At 52.1% G+C, this 12,584-nt stretch overlaps 1 protein-coding gene and 1 non-coding gene across 2 annotated transcripts; both read right to left on the bottom strand.

Moving 5' to 3' along the window:
- Positions 1–2,037: 2,037 nt before the first annotated feature.
- LOC123361299 lies at positions 2,038–12,032 on the bottom strand. Its single transcript, XM_045001364.1, has 6 exons — positions 11,900–12,032; positions 11,690–11,822; positions 10,624–11,135; positions 10,113–10,237; positions 9,619–9,750; positions 2,038–2,305 (listed from the first exon to the last, which is right to left on the bottom strand). The coding sequence occupies exons 3-6, from the start codon at positions 11,126–11,128 to the stop codon at positions 2,261–2,263; spliced, it is 807 nt and encodes a 268-aa protein (XP_044857299.1). The 5' UTR covers positions 11,129–11,135; positions 11,690–11,822; positions 11,900–12,032; the 3' UTR covers positions 2,038–2,260.
- Positions 2,356–2,429, bottom strand: TRNAT-AGU. Its single transcript has one exon. It is a non-coding gene; the product is annotated as a tRNA-Thr (tRNA).
- Positions 12,033–12,584: the final 552 nt, after the last annotated feature.

A 12,584-nucleotide genomic window follows, 5' to 3' on the forward strand; every position in this document is an offset into this window, starting at 1 on the left:
GAACACTGTCCAACTCCCCTGCTGGCCAGATCCCTTCCCATTCTTTTCATTTCCTGCCTTCCCTCTGAGCAAGAGATCTGGACTGTTCCCACACTGGGAATTGAACCCAGGCCACCTGCGTAAAAAACAGGAATCCTGACCAGTAGACCATATGGGACTTGCACAAGCAATAATCCATTTACACATTCACACATTCACATTCATTAACATTTAAAAGTAGCCTTTCAAAAAACTTCAAAAACAGACTTCAAAGAGAAATTGCAGAGTTACAATTTATTTGCAAACTTAACACCATTAATTTGAGCTTGAATAGGGACTGGGAGTGGCTGGCTCAGTACAAAAGCAATTTTCCCTGTCTTGGTATTGACACCTCCCCATCAATTATTGGCAGTGGACCATATCCACCCTGACTGAATTGGCCTTCAACACTGGTTCTCCCCTTGTAAGGTCCCTTCATGTCATGTTCCAATATATATTTATGCCTGTATCTGCAATTTTCACTCCATGCATCTGAAGAAGTAGGTTTTTGACCCACAAATGCTTATGCCCAAATAAATCTCTTAGTCCTTACGGTGCCACCAGACTCCTCGCTGTTTTCGTGAAATAAAAGCAAAACGCATTCTAAGCTGATTTTAACCCTTTCAGTGCCCTTACAAACTTAGATGCTTCTCACCACAGGCTGGCTGGTTGCTTTTCAGCCGGGGTCTCCCCTTTGATCAGCTCCTCAGTCGCTTGGTGTGGTGGTGTCTGTAGGTGGAGGTGGAAGAGAGAGATAAAGCTTAGCGAATGCCTCTCCTTTTATCATGTCCTTCCTTCCCCATTGGCTTTGTGGCCCTCTTCAGAGTCAGGTGAGCATCACTGCGTCTCTCCAAGCAAGGTTGAGCAATTCCCCTCCTGTGGCCTCATGCAGGTGATGGCTGATTCCCCCAACTTACAGCATAGTGACAACCAAACTGCACAATTCTCATAACTTCATATGCATGAATGGTATATATAGATGGGTAGAGAAATGACTTTCAGCAGATCATATCCTTTCCCCTGATACCTTACAAGTCATGCTTTATATGTAAGATCACGATTATATGAAAATGAGGAATATGGGGGTTACAGCCGCTCCCCCAAAGGTCTAGAATGTCACTCTGAGATTCTATTTTCATTTATGTAACCAACTTTGATCTCTCTGCCTAACACTTATAATCACTTGCAATCTATCTTTCTGTAGTTAATAAACTTATTTTAATGTTTTATACTTACTTGTGAAATTGTCCAAAGTGCTTGGGAAAGCTGCTCAGATTAAAAAGGCTGGTGCATGTTCACTTTCTTTTTGAGGAAATGGTGAATTAATTAATGAGCTTGCACTTTTCAAGAGGTTTTGAGCAGTGTAAGATGGTACATTTCTGAGGTGCAAGGCTGAGGGCTGGGGAGATATGCTGGTGTCTCTCTATGTATAATTGAGAAGTGGCTTATATAGCATTCATGCCACTTAGTTGGGTGCATTGCTGCATGTTGTTGGTTGAGTGATCACAGCACATGGAGGGGGTTTTGCTGCTTGTCACTAGTGAAGCATTGTAAGACACAGCCCAGGCTGGAGAGATAAGAGGACAGAGCAGTCCCACAGTTTGGGATTGTACCCCGTGGATCCCACCACACAGAGATCCTGCTGTGACCAGCCGTGATAATACTGTGCTTAGTGCTCTGCCTTGTAGTTTCAACAGCTGCACATGCAAGATGAGTTTCAGTGACCTTGACCTTGTTTCCATGTTTATCCAAAGCCTCCTTTTGACAGTTGTCAGCAAAAAGACCCGTTTCTTTTGCAAGCATTTGTATAGCTAGCCAGATTTGGGCTTCTCCATTAACAAAAAAGATTGACCAAAAGGTGACAAGAGGAGGCACGTTCAGCAAGGCAGCACTGGATGCTGGATCATGAATCTGCTCTTTATCCAGCAGCTCTCTTGGCAAGCTCTGCCATGGTGCCACGCTCTGGGACTTCTCCCCGAACTGCTCCATTTTTCATCAACACTAACATGAAAGGTGAAAGGACAGTAATTCTCCATTTCCTGCAAGCCCTGCAGAGAACCCTCTAGAAGGGGCTCTGTGCATAGATATCCCCAGCGAATTGCATGGGCGCACGACACAGGGTCTCCTGTCACAGCAAATTGCAGCCGGAGCAACCTCCTTGCCAATGCCAATAGCCTTTTGATCAACTCCAGACTGAGGATTTGATTCTCTCCAATGCTCTGCTGGAAAGAAGCCTTTTCCTTCACAAGCAATTACTTGGATTGTCAAGGGAGGTCTCTTCTGTTTCCTAGAAAGACACAGGAAAATGTGAGCAAAGGAAATGAAAGCTATAGAACAAGGAACCACTGGGAGTTGAACCCAGGATGTCCTGTTTACTAGACAGGCGCTTTAGCCTACTAAGCCATGGTGCCTTCCCCAAAAGAGCCTTTGCAACCACTACACTTGATGGTCCAAGACTACACCTTCAAATTCCAAAGTACAGACATTCCACATTTCCTTCAAGACCTGCAGACTTTTTGCTGTCTGGCTCTCTGTGCATGGAAAGCCACAGCTGAGCTGACAGAGGGCTTCTAACATGCACTTCTCCCACAAGCTGCCATGATCAGATACTGATTAGTGCTCTGTGTTTCACTCACAGCAGCTTCAGCTCAACTTGAGTCATGGTAACCTTTCCATCAGCTCCAGATTTACCACTTAACACTTTCCACAAGACTTAGCTGCAAGGAAGGGTCTCTGTGTCTAGAACAAGGATTGTGCAGTGAGGTCTTTTCTTTTCATGAGAAGAAATAAAAGAAAGGAGCCTGACAGAAAAGCCAGGTTCAGCAAGGAAGAACTAGCAGGCCAAGCCAGGATCTTCTGGTGAGTAGGAAGGCTCTTCAGCCAGCTCTTCCCAAAGATCACTATCCAGAGGCCACTTCCCACAGATACTGATTATGGTTACAGACCCATCCTGAAATTAGAGCAGGATATTTTAAAGCTTATTCTCACAGTATAGTAACACAATTCAACCATGTTGGCACAGAGGACAAAGCACTCCTTCATTTCATAGTTATTGCTACTGATCTCACTGACAAACTTCCTTTTCTCGGGGCTGCTCCCAGCACTTTAGGGAGTTTTTCCTCTTCTCCCTTCCAGCTGTGGTGATGGGACTGCAGCAGCTCCCCAGGGCCAGCTTTGCTCTTTCACTTACATCCTTCACTTCTTTGGCTGAAGCTGTGTTTGCCACCAGTTTAATCCATAGCTGAGACCTCAGGTACCAGCAGCTAGTTACAAAGGCTCAATTCCCATCACCATCAGTGGGAGGTTATCCAGGGCTGCCAAGGCTGCAGGATTTGGCCCATGGACAGTCAAGGTGCTACAGCAGCTACATTCTTACGTGGTGAGTCCTGCAGCCTATTACCAAACTGCTCTGCCATAGTCTGCAGGGCAGCTTGACTTTTTGAGACTCTGGCAGAAGGGAGACCCTGGAGGAGAGAAGGAAAATGTCCTCAGCAGTCACAGCCGGCAGGAGCAGCAAAGACTGGGTATCAGACACACTTTTTCACCAGGACAGTAAATGTGCACGACCCCCTGATATATTCTCAGTTCACTCCCCTTCCCAAGGAAGCCCTATTCTGCTCTATTACACTCTCATGGGATGAGAGGGAAGGTCCTCTCATGGGTAAATAACTGGTTACAAGGTAGGAATAAATGGTCAGTTTTCAAAATGGAGAGAGGTCAATAGTGGTGCCCCCCAGGGCGTCTGGGATAAGTGCTATTCAACATATTCATAAATGATCTGGAAAAAGGGGTAAACAGCGAGGTGGCTAAATTTGCAGATGATCCAAAAATACTCAGGAAAGTTAAGTCCAAAGCAGCCTGTGAAGAGTTACAAAAAGATCTCACAAAACTGGGTGAAAGGGCAACAAAATGACAGATTTGTTGATAAATGCAAAGTGATGCACATTGGAAAACATAATCCCAACTATACATATAAAATGACGAGGCCAAAAATAGTTGTTGCCACTCAAGAGAGATCTTGGAGTCACTGCGGATAGTTCTCTGAGAACATCCACTCAGTGTGCAACGACGGTCAAAAAAGCAAAGAGAATCTTGGGAATCAGTAAGAAAGGGATAGAGAATAAGACAGAAAATATCATATTGCTTATGGCCCCCCACATGCATTGGCCTCCCCTCAGCCAGGGGGCTTATAGGCTCTTCTGCCAGTTGGTGTTAGCAGCAGCAACGGCTGGGTTCAATGTCTAGGGGAGGAGAGCAGCAGACAGGGAGAAGAAGAGAGAGTCCCGAGAGGGAAGCAATGAGAGCAGAGTGCAAACCAACCAGCTGAAAATCTCACAGGAGTCCTGAAATATCAGTAGCTCCAGGACCCATCAGGGCTGCCCGGGGGGTAAGTGGGGCAATTTGCCCTGGGCCCCACAGGGCCCCCCACAAGAGTTTTTCGGGGCTCCTGGAGCAGGGTTCTTCACTAACTCTGGGGGCTCTGGAAAACTCTCGTGGGGCCTGGGCCCCCGGAGATTCTTCAGCTCTGGGTCTTCGGTGGCAATTCGGCGGTGGGGGGTCCTTCATGAATGAAAAGTGATTTCACTGAAGTGTTGAAGGGCCTTAATGGAGAGAAAAGATTGGGTATTAAAGGGCTCTTTAATTGAGCAGAGAAAGGCATAACAAGACCCAATGGCTGGAAGGTGAAAAGAGACAAATTCATATTACAACTAAGGCACAAATATTCAACAATGAGGATGATTCACCACAGGAACAAGCTACCAAGGAAAGTGGTGGATTCACCATCTCCTGATGTCATTTTATGAAGACTAGATGCCTTTCTGGAATGTGTTTGCTCCAAAAGTAGCTATTGTGTCATACAGGAGGCCTATGATATGCAGGGGGTCAGATTAGATGCTCTAATGGTCCCTTCTGGCCATAAATTTTACTAATTTCTGAAAAACTGAGTGTAGCATTGGGAGCAGCATCTGATGTTTTCCTGTCTAGCCGGCTTGCTGCCTAGAACGAATGCTCCTTGAGTGGGGTGATCCACAGGGAGTAGCTCAAACCTCCAAAGTGCCTGGAAAGGGCAGGACATTAGCACAGCAAGGGAGGGGTATGGCAGTGACATCACAAAGGCCTTTTGCAGGATCTCAGACTATTGGTGGGGAGGTGGTGACCTCACAGAGAGATGCTGACATCAGGCAGGCAGGAGAGGGGTGAGGGGCCAGGGAAACCTCAGAGACCCTTGTGGCTTTGCCTCAGCAAGTCTCCTTCTCCAGGTCTCTCTTTGAGGACTGAGAGAGTATTTGGGTTCACGGACGTGAGCGCCAGGAGGAACCTCTTTTGAGTTTTCTCCTTCCCTTTTAGTGGTTTTACTAGAAAACAGAAGTCCCTGTTTAGAAGGTAAGAGCCTCCTCGAGGGAAGGGATGTCCTGGGCGTGTCACAGTTCGGATGCCAGTGGCCCCCCTACACTGTAAGGAAGTTCCCGCCATCCTGCTCTGTGTTCGCAGGGCGGGAGCGAGCAGCATCCATGGCAGTGATTTGCTCCTGGCAGCCGGAGCAGAGCAGCAGGTTCAGCTGTCAGAACTTCCCAGAGCGATGAAAGGGGAGGGGCCCATGGCTCTGTAGCAGGAATGCAGGGCAGGCGAGTTCACAGCGGGCATTGTGGGATACTGGAGGAGGCCAGTTATGGTGATATAATGAACAGCAGTGTCCACACTGACACTCTCTCACTTTAAGTTTGCTGCAAAAAGCTTTAGGCTTCTCATCGAAGTTGTTTTATTTTGTCACCAAAACAGGGCAGTTTTGTCGCCAGACGCGGCATTGCAGTGTGTACACCAGCCACAAGCTGCCGACCGAGGTAGCGTTGTGTGTTTTTCACACACCTGAGCAATATAATTCTGCTGAAACAACTGTGTAGTGCAGACCTGGCCAAAGATTCACTCACATACAACTTGTAAGGAAAACGTCACCTGTTCCTCTGCTTTACAGAATCCAAACACAAGCAAAGCTTGTCAGGCCCCAGTGGCAATGGCAGGGAGTCAGGTGTGGGCAGACAGTATATTTCAGTCACCTACAGGTACCATGGCTTAGCTGGCTAAAGCATTTGTTTTGTAAACAGGAGATCCTGGGTTCAATTCCCAGTGGGGCCTTGTTGACTGGTTGTTGGGGCACCTGCTATTGGCTACTGTCAGAAGACAAGATTCAGAGCTAGATGGGCCTTTGGTCTAGCCCAGTGTGGTTTTTCGTATGGTTTAAATAACACTCACAGGCATTGATAATAGAGTTACTGAACGCTTGGGAGTTACGAGCGGGTAGGTCAGTGCTCCAGTCCCCACACAGATGACCCCCACCCCTTCCTCTGCGACGGGGCAGGTCTGAGCTCTCACACCAAATGGCTCATTGGGGCTGACAGAATCTGTGAGCAGCTTGTTTAGTTTTCGCCAAAGGTTGAGTCCTGCTTTGTGCACCGTGAGCATGAAAATCCTAAACTGTCCTTTGAAATAACGAATGCAGCAGGACGTGTTATTGTCCCTGCCCCAAAGCAGACAGACCAATGGAGAAATGCCGTCGAGTCCAAGGTGATACTCCACTGCCATTTTACCTTTTTTGCTGGCTAAACTCCTTCTTATCTGCCCGGCCCAGGCTGTCCTCTGCCTCAGCTGCTGCTCCCAGCCTGCTCTAGAGTCAAACACGCAGGGCCCCCAGGGGAACAGAGGCTGGGACAGGGCAGCAGCCTGGGCTGGGCTGAGAAGATGCTGGGAGTTCTCGTTCCCTGAGAACTGGCCTGGCTCCCTTCTCAACAGCGAACAAATCAGTTCCACGTCCCCTCCCCAGAAAAACCAGCCTGGAGCCAAGGGCAGCAGGGGACGATTCCCTCCAGTTCCCCCTGAGGCAGGAGAGAACCCAGGGTGTTTCTAGGAGAGCTTATGGAACTGACGTGGGGAAACCAGCCTTTAACAACAGGCAGTTCCAGTTTAAGCTCAGTGTTTTTAACAATTTCTGCAACATTAAAAAACCCTTCAATCGTAGTGTGACCATCCATAACATTGCTTCAGCCTTATAGGTTCCCAAATGCACAACTAAACATCTCTTCAAATCCAAGGGAGTGGAGATCAGTCAGTGTTCAGAGTCATCCCACATAGAAGAACCATGTTGAGGTACATACTGGCCCCATCATGTGGCCATTGTCTTTCCCTCCTCTCTGTTAAAAGTTTTAATATTTTGCACAGAAACTTTCTTCCCCCAGGAGACACCTGGGAACCAGGGCTGCCAGCCAGACAAACACCTTTAAGAGGCGACGTAACCTGTCAAAAAGTGATCTCCCTCCTTCAGTTCAGTGACAGCCTGCACATCTCTCTGCCAGTGCGAGAGCGTGTAAGGCACTAATCCGGATAGTGGCGGCTAGGTGGCAGGGGGAGGGTGTGAAGAAGCAGCAGAGTGGCCCAGCGGGAGTGTGCTGGGCCCATAACCCAGATATCGATGGATCGAAACCATCCTCTGCTACACATGCACTTGTTTCTTTTCCCTCTGGGCCTTCAAGCAAGCCGGTGACCAGCAGAGCCCCAAGAGCCTAGGCCATGAGGCAAGAGGTGGCTGAGGCGAAGCGGCGGCCTGCCAGGGAGCTCCCCGGCACCTCTGGCTGCCTGGGCTGAAGGCAAGAGACAGGCCTGGGTGTGGTGAGGGCCTCCTGTCCCGGAATGAGGCTGCAGTGCTTCCTGGTCCCCTTTTCCCACCCACACCGGCAGGCGGCTGCTGCGGGAGAACACGAGGGAGGCTCTGGGGGCGCTAGGCAGCGCTGTGTGTGTGGCTGTCAGGGGAAAGAGCCGAGGCTCCTGACTCGACCTGCCATTGACTCGCGTGACTCTGCGCACTGTCAGCGGGGGCGGGGCGGGCCAGGCTGCGGATGTGACTCAGGCTTGGGCCGCATGGCCGCGCTTTCCTGACGAGGCATGAGGCAGGCCAAGAGCTTTGCACAGCGTACAGGGAAGTGGGAGGGAGGCGTCTTCGGGCCGGCCTGTCTCGTCCGCTTCTCCCTTGCCGCTTGGGCAGGAGCGAAAATCCGTATAGCTCCAAGGAGCGAAACATACCCAACTGAAGATTCTGCACTTGGATTAAGCCCGAGTCCCTGACATGGCTGCTCAGAAGCAGGCTTTTGCGGCGTGGCCCCCACACTCTTCCAGCCAGCGGGTGACCCCACTGTGTCCAAGCGGGAGCCTTTGAGGTGGCAAAAGGGGGACATCACAGCTCCCAGCAGACCTTAAGGAGCCCACGAGGAGCCTTCAGTGGCATCCCTGGGGGAGCATAAACTCCCCTTCTGTGCCCATAACACAGAGGTTGATTAATCAAAACCCTCTTCTGCCAGCACCAGGCCTCCTTCTTCTTACACTGGGCCTGCAAGCGAGGGGGTGGCTGGCACAGCTCCAACCTGTGTGTCAGGAGGCGGCTGACGCCCGCAGCCTGCTGGGGAGCTCCCAGAAGTTATTAAGAGACAGAGACTCCTCAATGCCCTTAGTAACAAGGGTTTGGGGGTCACCGAGGCCAGTAAGGGGGTCACTATGTCAGCCCTATATCCCTGGGGTCAGGTCACTGTGCCACTTCGATGTAGAGCTCGGATCCCAACAACCAACCAGCAGCCCACAGCCTCCCCCTGAGTCTGCCCCACCTGGTTACTCCTTACAGGCCGACCTTACCCCCCTTCCAGCCCAGGATTCGCCCCCTAATCATCCTACTGCCACTCAGAGCCACAGCCGTGGAGGTGCTGAAGGAGGGAGGGGTGACTCCAGGGTGGGGTTCTTCTCTAAAGATGGCTGGCAGAAAGGTGGTGCTCAGCTCTGTCAGCGACCTGCCCAGTTGCCTCGCTGCCAGGGGATGCAGACGTTTCTGTAAGGCCATTAAATGGGGTATTTGGCTTCGGAGTGAATATGAGGAATGTGCAATTATGAGAGTGAATTTCCATCCCTCTTTCTACTGCTCTTTAGAGCCCCCGTGGCCTAATGGATAAGGCATTGGCTTCCTAAGCCAGAGATTGTGGGTTCAAGTCCTATCTAGGGTGAAAAACTCCTTCTTTCCTGTATATTGCAAAGAAACCTGGTGTTATTTTTCACCAAGGAAGCTGGAGATGTTTGAATACAAAGTACTGCAGCTTGGGAACAATCCCCCAGAAATGGCATCTTCCACTCCACAAATCAGTAGCAAACAGTTAATATTAGTGTTTGTCTGAGACTAGAGGGAAGGGGAGTGTTTACTCCGACACCTCAGGGAGTGAAACAGACAGAAAGAGCAAGGCTGTCCTGAAAGACAACGGATCTGTCTGGAGGCAAAGCAGAACCTGAGAATGAGCAAGAGTGTGAAAAGAGGTTCAAATGTGGGTTAGGTGTTAGTTAGGTTGGTCTGACAAATTTCAAGAAAATACCAATGCTCGTAGACTGATGCAGACACGGCCTGACAACTCCCCCACTGCCAGCTCCCCATCGGTGTCAGAAGCTCTCCCTTCCCTGCTCCCCAGCCCTCAGCCCCAGGAACCACTGTCCTCTGCTTCCCCCTCCGGCCCCACCAACTTTTCCTCCCATTTCTGGGTTCCTCGACCCAGCGGCCAGACACGGGGTCCTACTCACTGCAATGCTCTCCACGAGGGCTGCTTTGGAGACCTGGGGCTCCAGAGTGTCCAGCCCCGGCTGCTGTGCCAAGAAGCACAGACGTGGGACAGCATGGCGGAAGCTGAGCTGTTGGGCCCTGTCCTCCACCAACTAGGAGTGGGGGAGAGAGAGAGAGAGAGAGACGGAGACGGTTAGGTGGGGACCTCCCCAACCCACCTACACCAGCTTCACGGCTCAAGAACCCCATGGAGTTGGACAGGGAAAACCGCCCTGCTTCCGAAACCAGTGTCGCCCTGAACAGACTGGGGTTGTAACTGGGACAGTGTCTGCGGGGAGCGGACACCTTGGCCTGCGTGAGACAAATGCCCCCACTTTGGGGTGCCAGGTAACAGGGGAGAAATTCCCCCCATTGGGGGTGGTGGATTCTCTGGGACAAGACCCCCCTGCGTGGGTGGGGATGGAACAAGGGGCAGGACAGACTCGGGGGCAGCGCAGCTGGAAGATTTTTGTACCTCAGCTCTGCCCTGGAGGTGCTGCTGGATGACCCTGATGGTGTCTTGTTCAGGGGACACATCCTCCTCCTCAACCCACTCTTCTTCCTCCTCCTCAGCCCACTGCTGCTGGGCACTGGGGGTCTCTGCACCAGGGAGAGCAGGAGAAAGGACAATCCCTGCTGCCACTGGGGGGATGCAGTGTAGAGAAATGGCTCAATGTCCCCCATCCTCAACAAGGAGCCCCATGGCATAGAGGGCCCCACCCTGCCCCTCCCAGAGACACCCTCAGAGCCATCAGCGTCAGGGCCCCGTGGCCGTCAGCCCCCCTCCTCAACATCATCAGGGAAGGCTGGAGCTCCCCCGACTCTGCCCAGCATCCCCTGCCGCAGGGTGTGGCAGTGTCACCCCCACAGGTGTTAGTGGGGCTCCCATGGCTCAGTCCTGGCGCCTTGGTGACCCAATGGGCACAGGGTGTTCCTAGTCCCCCACTGCCCCCATCCTTCCCCCTGTCCCCAGGGTCTCCCCTCACCTGCACAGAGGGAGCCTTCAGCCTCAGGGCTGTCAGACCCCACAGAGGAGCTGCTGGCCCCTCGGGAGTAGGCGAACCTGCTGGTCCCCATGCCGGAGCCGCCCAGCTCCTGCTCTGGGCTGGCTGGAGGCTCCTCGGTGGCCAGGCTGGTGGATGGCTCCTGCTGGGCCCTGGGGCTGGGCTCCTGCCTCCTCTGCTTCCTGGAAAGGAAGCCGCAGAGCCACCTTGCCTGGCTCCCGCCCTCTCCTGGATCCCTACATAGCATCACCCGGGGCCACCTCCATTTGGGACCAGAAGGTGCCTCAGGGCCTGCTAAGGGAGCTGGTGGTTTTCTCTTCCTCCAGAAGGTCAGGGAGCTCCTCCGCTTTGCCTGCCCACCGGCCTCTTCCCCGCCCGCGGGGACAGAGGGGCCACTCTCCTCCTGGGCAAGACAGACGCTGCTCCCTACTGGCTCCAGAGCCACCTGCCCAGGCTTCCTCCTCAGCATCCACTTCAGCCGCTCCATCCTGGAACTGAGTGGGGAGCAGCCATGAGTCTGGGCTCAAGGCAGCCTCTCATTAAAGGGCCTGCCTGCTCCCCTGCCTACGTCCCGTCTGCTGAGGCAATTCCTCCTCACCACACACCCCACCCCAGGGCAGGGGGCTGCCGTCCACACGCACTGGCAGCAGCTCACAGCACAGGCTGCTCCCAATGTTCCCAGAGCAATGGGGCCCTGTGATCCTGGGAGAGTCTCGTCCTCTCAGAGCAATGGGGCTCTCCGTTAGTTTGGACGAGCAGCTCCCTCCACCCCAGTAGGCCCCGCTCCCTCCCAGGCCAGAGAAAGAGCAGAACCCGGACAGTCCTCAATGAAAGTTCGTTCACAAGGTGCCAGTCCTAGGAGGGAGGAGTTGCCCTCAGTTCCCACTGATTTCACTGCTTGCGGTTGTGGGTGTTCAGCACTTGGCAGGTTCTGCCCTCCCCAAAGACTCTCGACGTTGGGAACAATCTCCTGCAAGGGAAGCGCTGGGAGCCCTATTGCTGGGCCATTCCCACCACCCTGGCGATGGCTCTGGAGACCTCCACTCACTTGCTCTAGATGGGATGGAGCTGGATGGCAGATGCTCTCTTCCTCGATCTCCTGCACCCAGGTGGGCTGGAAAGGGTGCTGCACAATGCCCTGCCAGCAGGGTTGGGGGTAGAAGCCAGGAGATCAAAAGTAGCTGTGAAAACAAGACAATGTTTTATTGCCAGGGGATGGATAAACTCAGCCTAGCAACTGGGGGTTCACAACACTGACCTATGGCCAGCAGGACACCCCCCATCTCCAGGTCTCCTAGTACCTCACGCACATTCCTGAAGCGTGACGGCCCAAGGGCTCTAGGGCATTTCTTTGGAGATGTCTCCGCTGTCGTCGTCTTCACTGTTGTCATGTTCCATTCTATAGGAGTTTATAAAAATATGCTAATGAGTGTGAATATAAAGTGACTGGACTATGCTTCATGCAAAAGGTCTCTTGTAAGGTATCATTACAAAGTTTATAATCTACTGAGTGTGGTCATCCTATTTGTATAAATGTATCACTTTTCTATCTGTATCTGGGTGGAAGAGAACAAATGGGGCAGCTATCATGAGAAATCCACTAGCTACCACCTGAGCTGGAACAAAGGCTGTACCAGGGGAAAGGAGCGTGAGGAGGGCTCCAGGGAGGCACGGCAAGGGGCAGCCCAGCCCAGCCGCTCCCTTCAGCCCGTTCCTGGCTGAGCGGCTCCCTCCGGCCTGGTTTCGCCGGCTCCGGCCTGGTGCCAGGTGAGCGCCACAAGCCTGACCCGGTCCCAGCCTGGCCATGGCTGTTTTGACCATATATGGCCTGTAATGTTATGGGTATAATATAATATCTCATTGGAAGGCCACAGGGCCAGAAAGAGTTAATTAACTCACAGACTGACTTAACCCTTTAAAGACTGGTTAGGAAGATATGTAAA

This window comes from Mauremys mutica, unplaced genomic scaffold, assembly GCF_020497125.1.
Source record: "Mauremys mutica isolate MM-2020 ecotype Southern unplaced genomic scaffold, ASM2049712v1 Super-Scaffold_100449, whole genome shotgun sequence".
Lineage (NCBI taxonomy): Eukaryota > Metazoa > Chordata > Testudines > Geoemydidae > Mauremys > Mauremys mutica.

Excerpts from the sequence above, each read along its gene's own strand:
- LOC123361299 (XM_045001364.1), bottom strand. The coding sequence starts at position 11,128 with ATGGAGCGGCTGAAGTGGATGCTGAGGAGGAAGCCTGGGCAGGTGGCT. Across the intron at positions 10,238-10,623 it reads TGAAGGCTCCCTCTGTGCAG|AGACCCCCAGTGCCCAGCAG; the intron begins GTGAGGGGAGAC and ends TCCCTGGTGCAG. Across the intron at positions 9,751-10,112 it reads ACCTCCAGGGCAGAGCTGAG|TTGGTGGAGGACAGGGCCCA; the intron begins GTACAAAAATCT and ends CCCCACTCCTAG.